Source organism: Cannabis sativa, chromosome 9 (assembly GCF_029168945.1).
Source record: "Cannabis sativa cultivar Pink pepper isolate KNU-18-1 chromosome 9, ASM2916894v1, whole genome shotgun sequence".
Taxonomy (NCBI): domain Eukaryota; kingdom Viridiplantae; phylum Streptophyta; class Magnoliopsida; order Rosales; family Cannabaceae; genus Cannabis; species Cannabis sativa.
This window is the reverse complement of record NC_083609.1, coordinates 39,368,323-39,378,942: the sequence shown is the minus strand read 5'-3', so window position 1 is coordinate 39,378,942 and position 10,620 is coordinate 39,368,323. Positions and strand designations below refer to the sequence as shown.

At 33.9% G+C, this 10,620-nt stretch overlaps 1 protein-coding gene across 1 annotated transcript; it reads right to left on the bottom strand.

Moving 5' to 3' along the window:
• Positions 1-4,819: 4,819 nt before the first annotated feature.
• LOC115721701 (transcription factor MYB20) lies at positions 4,820-7,138 on the bottom strand. Its single transcript, XM_030650767.2, has 3 exons — positions 6,647-7,138; positions 6,170-6,299; positions 4,820-5,713 (listed from the first exon to the last, which is right to left on the bottom strand). Exons 1-3 carry the CDS (start codon positions 6,777-6,779, stop codon positions 4,984-4,986), a joined length of 993 nt encoding a protein of 330 aa, XP_030506627.2. The 5' UTR covers positions 6,780-7,138; the 3' UTR covers positions 4,820-4,983.
• Between the last annotated feature and the right edge of the window lie 3,482 nt (positions 7,139-10,620).

Sequence of the window (10,620 nt, the reverse complement as noted above, 5' to 3'; positions counted from 1 at the left end):
CCCTGCTATCTCAGTGGGATAGTATCCTCCATAGGCCACTATTTGGGCCTCTTCGAGGTTGATATATTTTTGGACTCTCTTCTGGAAGTCCTGGAGGCTAGCGGCCCCCTCTTGTTGTAGTTCGTTCCAGAAGGGAGTCCCTATACGGATGCCGGCCTGGAGAAGGGCAAGCTGTTGTCCGTCATCAACCTTCTTGGTCTTTGAGGCTTCCTCTCGGAACCTCTTTATGTAATTTTTCAAGGTCTCGGTGGGCAGTTGCTTTATGTTAGTCAAGGCACTGACCTCCAGGTTGACCTTTCGTGCGGTGACAAATTGTCTCCGGAAGTTGGTCTGTAACTTGTTCCAACAGCCCACGGATCCTGGTTCTAGCTTCTTGAACCATTCTTCCGCGGACCTGCTTAGAGTAGCGGGAAGCACAGACATTTCGCGTCATTGCTGACTCTCATGACCATCATGACACGGTTGAACCGCGACAAGTGGTCGCTTGGATCAGAGTTCCCGGTATACGCTTCCAGGATGTGCTTAGCACACGGCTCCCGGTTCTCACAGTCTGAGTCGGAGTCGTCCCCTTTTTGTCTCCGGGAGACTCGGGCGATATCTTTTTCGGAGTATGGCGGGCCCGTATTTCTTTTGGTCAAGGTGATCCCGGAGGTCACCTTGATTCCCATTGATTTGATTTCTCAGATAAACGGGAGGACATCTCTGTCCTCTTCTTCCTCTACCTCCGGGCTCTTGGTGCACGGAAACGCTTTTTCGGTCCTCTCGATCCTGAGGGCCAAGACTCCCTTTTTGGAGCTTGGCCCTCTGCGGACCTTTCCCTTTCGGGAAATCTGAGCGGACCTTTCGCGGATCCTGTGCCTTTTTCTTTCGCCCGGGGGTAGAGGTAGGGTTTTTCTTTTGGTTCCCGTCAGCGGGATATCTTATGGGGCTAGGCTCCCTAGACTTTGGCTGTTGGGTGCTAGGCGAGGATTCCTCTGGTTTCTTGCCGAGTCCAGCAGTCATTGCCTTGGGATGCACGTGGATGCCAGCTGCCTCCATGGCTTTTTGCATGGCCAACATGACTTCTTGCATTTTTTGGTTTTGTGCTTTTTGGGCTTCGATCTCAGCTTCGTGATCGATAGCTTTTTGCCTTAGGAGCACCAACTCTGAGTAACTACCTTCATCGTAGGCATACTCGTCGAGGTTTCCCTCGTAGTCATCGTCAGGAATTCCTTCTTCTTCCTCAGAACTCTCAGCTGCTCTTGAGGCTACGTCTTCCTCATTTGGATCTTGAGCATCCTCTAGAGGGCGAGGTTGACGAGTACTGCTAGTCTCCACCATTTTGTAACGTGAAGTGTATTTTTGCAGAAGCTTTCTTCAGCTCTCAATGAAAGCACCAAAATGTTCACCGAGGTTTTCGGCAACCAGTAAAATATTATAAGATTAGAGAGCTGTAAGAAAATTAGAGAAGGATTTTTACGTGGTTGGGGCGTTAATGTGCCTTAGTCCACGAGTCTGTGTTATTTATGGATGTATTTAATACAGAGAATGTCTTTGGTGAGTGTTTACTCTTATAAATACAGAGAATGTTCTTGGTGAGTATTTACTCTTCTTGCTCTTATGCAACCCAAGATTCTCGACCCCATTTAATGAGCTTTGAGGGGGTATTTATAGTGTTTTTGGTGGGGTGATCTCCAGAATTATTATACATGTGTATCTGTAAGTATCCATAAAGTTGGACATTCCCAATGAATATACCATGAATAATGCATGGTCAAATCCCTAGGTGCTGTAGGGCTTTTATGTGGAATGTCCTTATTATCTTTTGACTGACGTGACTCTTCACAATGTAGTCGTCAATAGACTTAAATGATCATTACTTCATAGCTTCAGATCGGGGGGTTGTGCCGTCAGACTTTATTGCGTGTAGCAGTCCCAACACGCTTCCTCCCATGCAGCATTAAATGCGAATTGACTGCTCAGGGGAAGCCTGACACCTCGCAGAGATGCCTTAATATTAGCTGGGCATCTAGGAGCGTATGGGGCTCGGCTTGCCTTCTCCGGGAGGCACGTCCTGGATGATGCCTTATATCACAAAGACTTAGCAAATAATTATAGCATTAATACGCTCTGATCCACGTGTCCCTGTCTAGTTGGTCCACGTATATTGGGAAAAATCAAGGGCAACAATAAGAAATTTGAAGGGATTTATGTTTGCATGAATTTTACATGCTTATGGTATAATATGTTTATTATATTTATACACAAAATCAGTTAAGTCCAAATCATATGTTTATTCACAATTACAGTATTGTCAACACAGTGGAATGTGATTGTGATTATATGATTCAAAAGACTAAGTCCTTGTTTCATCAGTGTTTTGGATTTACATTGATGTGATAATCAGCGATGATGTGTACTTACACTTGGAGTAAGTGTTATGTTCTTTCCAAGACATTGGTAAAGTATACTAGTTTCGAATGTATGGAGTATACATTCGACTGGACCGATATTGAACTTAGTTAAGATATTATAAACTTACCGTTGTATCTTTCCAAGTCAATATCAGTAGTTGATCTTAAGATTAAAAGAATCTAAATCCTAATATGCTTAGGCTCACCTCAGGAGTGTTATTCATGTTCTTTGATTTATTAGTTAAGCCTACTTTTGGGTCAGGGTGATACGTATATGTTGGGAACATGATAGTATGATTGAGTGGGAGTGCTGAACATAAATATGGAATTTATAGCTTCTACTGGTGTATAGAAGTCAAGTGATGATTCCCTTCGAGCTTAGCTAAATAGAAGTAAATGGATGAGCTCTTGTTTAAGTGACTAATTCTTAGATCACTAAACATCATTTACAGGTAGCTAAGTGTTTTAAGGAGCAAAATACGTTGAGGGGTGTAAACGGTAAAATTAACCCATCTCGATGTAAATCATCTATATAGAGGATCTTTGATCACAATAAGATTATAACAATTGTTAAATAAGATAGCATATCTATATCGTGGAGCATATAATATGCTCTATATAACTCTGAGAGTGCAATTCTAAGTTCTAAGAGTGGATTCAACGAGGAATTAACAAGTATGGATTTACTTAGTAAATTCGGTTCACTTATTTGAAGCTCAACATATAGATCCATGGTCCCCATTCTAGTTGAGACTATACTGCTTGTAAGACTCAATAATTGATTTGTGATTAATCAATTATAATTCTAAAGTTAGACTATGTCTAATTTGTTAATTTTCACTAAGTATTGATGAAATTGTAAAGAAAAGATATTCTAGGTTTATTTATTAATTAAGAAACTCTATATGTCTAATTAATAATTAAATTAAATGACAATATTATTTAATAATCTATTTTAGTTATTAAGTAATTAGTTTTGGCATTTAAATGGTTAGAATTGGAAAATTGGGGTTTTTGAGAAAATAGAAATAAAAATTGTGAAAACTGCAAAATCTAAGTGAGGCCCATTAACACCTATGGCCGGCCACTTAGTGAGCTTTTTCCAATTAATATTTTCATTATTTTAATACCAAATAATTACTAACCTAAACCTAGTAGTTGCCTATAAATAGAAAGTGATGGCTCAGTCAAATAACAAGTTTTCAACATAACCTATTTCTCAGAAAATGAAAGTTTGCTTTTTCAGAAAAACTGAGCCTTCCACTTCTCTCTCTATAGCCGACCCTATACCTCTCTCTTTTCCTCTTCTCAATTTCGAAACCTTAGTGATAGAGTAGTGCCCACACACAGCAAGTGGTACCTCAATCATAGATTGGAAGACTGTGAAGGATCACACATAAAGAGAAGGACATTCGGGTTCAGATCTTGATATTACTCTGCGACAGAAATGATACAAGGGTTAGAGATCTGAGTGGAAGGAGACATTATTCCGCTGCAACCAATGTAAGGTTTTCTTAACTTTATATGTGTTTAATTATCGTTTTAGAAAGTTCATATTTAGGGTATTAAACAACATACTTGTGAGTAGATCTAAGATCCTGGTAAAGTAAATTCCAACATGTGTGTCATGCATGCTGATTGGCTTTTGAGCCATTCATGCCGAGTGGCGTGGCATGCATGTCGAGTGGCCTTTGTAGCATGCATATCGAGTGACCCTCGTGAGAATGCATGCCGAGTGGTGCGAATCTCGTGAGAATGCATGTCGAGTGGCTCGTGGGTCATGCATGCCAACTTGCCAAGTGGCCCTCGTGAGCATGCATGTCTACTGGCTCGCGAGCTAACTTGTGGGTGTCAAGATGCTTGCAATCTGTTGCGCTTGCTTCCGTATTTTGAGCATAATTTCCTCAATATTAATCGAAATTGGGTGATTCAAGACGTTTTAGAAAACTAAGAAAGAGATCTATCTATGCTTCTACTTTGTGAGCTGATTGCATGCCAACAAGCTTACCGAGATTTGCTAACTAATCTCATAACACTGCCTTGCTAATTTTTAAGGTTAACATAAATTATTTAGAATTTTTCAAAAATTTACAAGTACAGTATTTACAAAAATTAAAACGTACACGATCATTAAAAAAAAGTGAGAGTAAGATAGTAAAAACCCAACACAAATAAAAAATCTACCAAAACATTCTAATACAAATTTTTCCAAAAAATTATAACAATGTATACATTAATACTTTCATTTTGAAGCCGACAAGGTTATAGGTGCACACAAATTATATACCAAGTATACATATATTTATTTACTTAATAAATAAAATTCATCTAATCATTTTATCTTAATGAGTAAGAATCACTTGTTGAAAAGCACAAAAATGTGTCAATTCTTTTTTAGTTTGCCAACAAATGTATGGTATATATTCTGAAAGAAAAATATATTGTGTATATTTTTGTCGCTCATTCTCATTTACAAAATCATTTTCTGGGTGAAATGCTGATAAACATATGGGATTTTCCTGTTAATTTATTGCAAAACAAATCCGCAATTACCAAAACGGAGGGAAAAAGAAACAGTAAAATTTTGTTTTTACAAAAGATCAAAGGGCCAATAGTCATCCTGATCCAAAACAGTTTGGGGGTCCTGATGAGTGAGAGAAGGATCAACCATCTGCTTTCTGTCAACATCATCCATCAACAAATCCCAACCGTTGAAATAATCGTCCCACAATCCAATCATCGGGGCGCTAGTAGTCGTATTACTACTACTACTACTACTCCCTCCATTAATATTATTCCCATACTCAGATGGTGGCCATTCGAATTCCGGCATGAACTGAAAGTCTTCCAGGAAGTTATTAGACGAAGAGGAAGAAGAAGTAGAAGGAGACGAATACGAATGCGACGTCGTCGTCGTTGCATCAGAAGAAGATGAAACGACATTAATAATCTCGTGAGGCTCCATGAGTGGGACTTCGTCTGTGCAAAATCCGTCATTGATGAGCTCCATTCCATCTTCATCAACCACGACTAATGTGCTGGTCGGGCTGTAGTTCTCAGCTAACTCATCATCTTTTGGTTCCGTCACTGAGTTAGATGATGAGTGAATTGAAGACGACGACGTCGTTTTGTCTTGCTTTTCCTCAGGTTGCTGTTGATCATCATCATGAGAATATTGGTCTGTGACCGTAGAAGAAAGTGGCTGGTGGGTGAGAGGATCAATCCCCATTTTCTTCAACTTCTTTTTGATGTGAGTATTCCAGTGGTTTTTAATCTCATTGTCTGTTCTTCCAGGGAGATGAGATGCAATCTTAGACCATCTGCAATTATTATATGTATAAACAGTAATTAATTAATTAATTAATTAAAGATGTAAAAAAGTGAAAAGGTTTTTGACTTTCCGGCCTACCTTTAAAAGTCCTGAAATTATTATTCTTTATTTATTTTACTTATTACTTGATAATAAAAAAAGGTAATATATATATATGTATATGGTAATGGGACTTGGTCGGTCTAATATATCCATTTGAAATTAATTAATTAATCAAGGGAGAAAAATTAATGTAGAAAAAATCTTGATGAATTAAAAAAGAAAAAATACGAGCTGGTCACCCTATAATAGAATAATACATTATTTAGAAGTTTGGGTTGGAAATCGTCCTATTTTTTTTGTTCAGCTTTAGCTAAAGCATGAAATTCAGGGACGAAATAAGTTGATGTTGGAAAATATGATTTCCTTGAAGAATTAAACAAAAGAAAAAAGGAAAAATATATACCGGTTGCCTAGTTGGGCATGAAGATCAATGACCATTTGCTCTTCGTAATCAGATAAAAGACCTCTCTTCAAATCTGGGCGAAGATAATTGGTCCATCTCAGCCTACAACTTTTTCCACACCTTAGTAATCCTGAAAAAATAATAATGATAAAAATCACGCCCCCATATAATCATTAATTTGATTCTCTTTGTCCTTCTCCCTTTTGCATATTTTTCATTTTTACAGTGAACTTTTTTTCTCTTTTCCAAGCACACTTTGTTCCCACTTTAATAAACCAAAAAAACAATAAAAACAACAAGTTTATAATTTAGTGTAAGGGAAAAAACTGAACCGAAAAGCTATACATGAGTAACATTAACTTGGAATCCTTCAACTTCCAGAAAATTGCCAATATTATTTATGTGTATGTGACTAAAATGTCAATGAAAAAAAGAAAAGATATATATATATATATATATACTACAATGAATAGAGACCTGCGAGCTTAGGTACAGCCCTCCAGCAGCATTGGCCATTTGTGAGTATGAAGTTGATGAGCTTCTTGTCCTCTTCGGCTGTCCAAGGCCCTTTTTTCAGCCCCACTTTGTCACAGCACGGTTGTCTTCCCATCTTAATATCTTTCCTTTCAAATTCACCCTCTCAAACAAGGAAATCCCACTACTTTTATAGCTCTTTCTCCTTCGGTATATAAATAAAAACTGTTTAAAGTTAATTAAAAGTTTTGTCCAGAGAGAAAATGAAAGACAGGTGTAGTTTATAGTGAGAGAGAAAGAGGAAGAAAGTTAGAGTTGATCGAGTAGTAGAGAGAGGCTTGTAGATAAACAAAGTGGAAAATACCACTACTACCTACTTATATATATATAAATTCCCTGCCTCCGTTTGGAATGGACTTAGCCTAGCTAGCATTGTTTTACTCTTACTTTATTTGAAAGTGAAAATATTTTCTATAGTTTATGTCATTAATATTTTCGATATTTTTTATTTTCTTACTTATGTGAGGGACAGTAGTGTACACGTGTTGGGGATTGAGGTAACGCGTAACACACGTGCGACATCTTCGTCAGAAAGCTCCACCTCATCTTCCTTTTCCTTTGCTTGAGTTGAAAGCGTGAGATAACTCCATGGTCTTAAACACACCTCAGCCCCATAAATAATTGGGAAACAACTCACCCCAGTCACTCCTAATTTTTATTTATAAAAGAAAGTAATGTTTTTCAATTCATGCACATAAAAATACATTCATACTTTTTCCATAAAAAAAATAATAAATAAATAAATAAAAACATGCTCATACTTATCTGACCAATACCTATCTATACAAAACTATTCTCAGAAATGTCTAAATTACTTATTTGCAAACAATTGTTTAATTACTTTTTTTTTTTTATAATAATAATAATTAAAAAAAAAAAACATCGAAAATCAGATTTAAATACTGTAAAGCTTGTCTTATATACTAAGAAAGGGTCCAATTTCTTACCAAACTGATGTAATTAATTCTTATTGGTACGTAGTTTAATGTTACAAACTTAGTATATTGTAACCATTTTTTACAGACTAAACTTTGGCTGTTGCGAAATTTTTTTCTTTATTATATAAATATATATTTCTAAATAATTGTATAATGTACAACTTGTTTAACATTCTAAATAATTGAATACTCTTAATAAAATGCTTCAAACTGTACTAGTCTTGTTAAACTGTATTAATTTCTTGTTATTGAAGTACCGCTCTAGAGTATAAAACAATGTTACTCACCCATTATTGTAGAAACTAGAAAGTATAATAATGAAGTTTCCTGCTACAATTGTCATTACATGAAAAATTAAAGTTTTTTCTGAAGCGTTTATATATACATTATATATTCTTCTGGCCATTTGAGTTAGCCTTAACTAATTAAGAAAAATTAAACTAAAGTTAAAGAGAACCCACACCAATTAAAAATTATAATATATTTAATTACTTATATTGTATACTACTGACTACTCCATTTCATATAATAATTTAATTATATGTTATTAAGAACAATTTTATATTTTTTTAAGTTAGGAAGCATAAGGGATTTTTTAAAAAATTGTATATTTATAAAGACATGGATGGATTGTGGCCCCGCGCACAATTTTTGTCTGAAGCAAAGTTGCCGAAAAATTTACTCTAACCCCAGCAGAAAATTAGAAGTAGCTAGAAAGAAATTAAATGAGAAAGAACATAGTCCGATACGATAGAAAGAAGGAATAGCAAATAGATCAGAAATTCAGAATTACACATTTGAAATATTGTTTTTGCACCCTTTTTTAAGCTCATTTCTTCTGTTTAATTAGGTCAGAGTAAAAGAAATAAAAATATGATTTTTATTATTTGTTAATATTAGAGGAGGGAGTTTTCAATTTTGAACCTTTTTATATTTGTAAAAAGAAGTGTAATAGAATTGCCGAAGTGTATGATTGAGAAAGTAAAAATAAGAGAATGTATGATAAAGTGTATGAAATTTTATTTCAAAATTGTTGACAATAACAAAGTAGTAGTCCATGTATAGTATTTAGTATGTATGTTATTTGGGTTATGTATTAAATATAGGCTTTCTATATTATATATTAAATATAAAATAGCATCTCAGATAAAAAAAACTGTGATCAAATATAAAGATTAATTGTATATTTTTTAGAAAAGAATGCAAAGTTCAATGAAGCAAAGAAGGTGATTGCGACCAAAAAAAACTTGATTATAAATATTTTGACCAAAATTAAGTGTAGTGTACTATTTTGATATCCATTCTCAAATATAATTTAGCAAAACACATTGAGTACAAATAATAATAGTCAAATTAATCTTTGATCGATATCCTTTTCAAATAAATAAATAAATATTTTATATATAAAAGAACCCTATACTTATTTATAATTTATTTTTCTAACCCAATATATATACATTGAATATTCATAAAACATCTACTAATTTATTTTTATTTTTCTTGACAAAAATAAAACTATTAAATTATTAATAATAAACTTTTTTTTTTTTTTTTGAGAAATAATAATAAACATAAGATAAAGTAATAAGTAAAATCGAAAACTAAAACAAAAATTAATTTTGGTTTTTTGTTTTCAAATTTAATTTTTTAATGTATTATCATTTTAAAAGCAGAAGAAAGAAAAAACGAGGAAGTAATAATTTTTGGTTAATGATCTCCTCTGGAGAATAATGCAGGCAGTGGCTTGTCGGCAGTTTTTAAAGTCCAAAATCAAACTCATAATGTAAGGTATGCAATGATCATTAGCGTGCCCTAATACTCTCTATATGTTTTTTTTTAAAAAAAAAAATTTAAATACTATATACATGGTATACATCGATTTGTCAATACTGATCACATAGTCCCTACTTCAATCAATTTCATCTTTGTTCTTAAATAAAATGCCTACGAATCACTTTACGTGATCATATCTTATTATGTTGACATACTCTGCAAAGTAGCACTAAACACTATGTCTACTTTTTTTTTTTGTTTTGGTGATGATTTCAGTTATAAAATAATATTAAATAAATTAAGGAAATATTTATCTTATGCTTGTATGAGTAAAGGTAGTCTTTATAAATTAAGTTGATTTAATTTTTCTTCATCTCTGGAGTATACTATGGGGTGCTTTTCTATATTGATCTCGAGCATAGGCTTCTTTCCTACACTGGTACCGCATACTTTATTTATTTATTTATTTTGATCATGTGGTACCGCATACTTCGTGATGATAAATTTATACTATTTTTGTTACTCTACCGTATTAATTAACCACTGTGTGGACCTTTAATAATAACATCACTAGACTTTTTACTTTTTTAACTGCAAACTTCATTGAAAAGAATATTAGAATTATTATTATAGACTAATATAAATATAAGTATAATATTATATTATATTCACAATTATTCACTATGTGCTTATTTTATCAATAATCATAATGGAATGGTTAATAGTCAATAAATGTATTAATGAGGGCAACCTCAAAATTATAATTAATCCATTAAATTATAGTCCATAACTAATTATTTCCATTAGCCCAATAAGCTTAATAAACTCCCTTAGGGTTAGTTGGGTGTTGTATATAAAAAGAATTAACGGAAAAAAACAAAAAAAATATAAAAAAGGAAAAAAAATTACAAAAATACTTTGGGCCAACCCATTAAACATTTATACAGTCTATATACAAATATTTACAAAAATACCACATGCACTAAGCCTTCAGCTGAACAGAGCGAACCATGAAGATGAAAATACGCGCTCGTTTCAAAACCGCAAAACAACCAAAATGAAACCAAAACGAGAAAAATATAACTATTAATTCTGGCAAAATCAACGGGAAAAGAATACCTGCAATGATCTAAACTGAAAATGACGAAAAAAAAAATCAGAAAAACTGTGAAGAAACTGAAATTACACATTTGTTTTCTGTTTTAT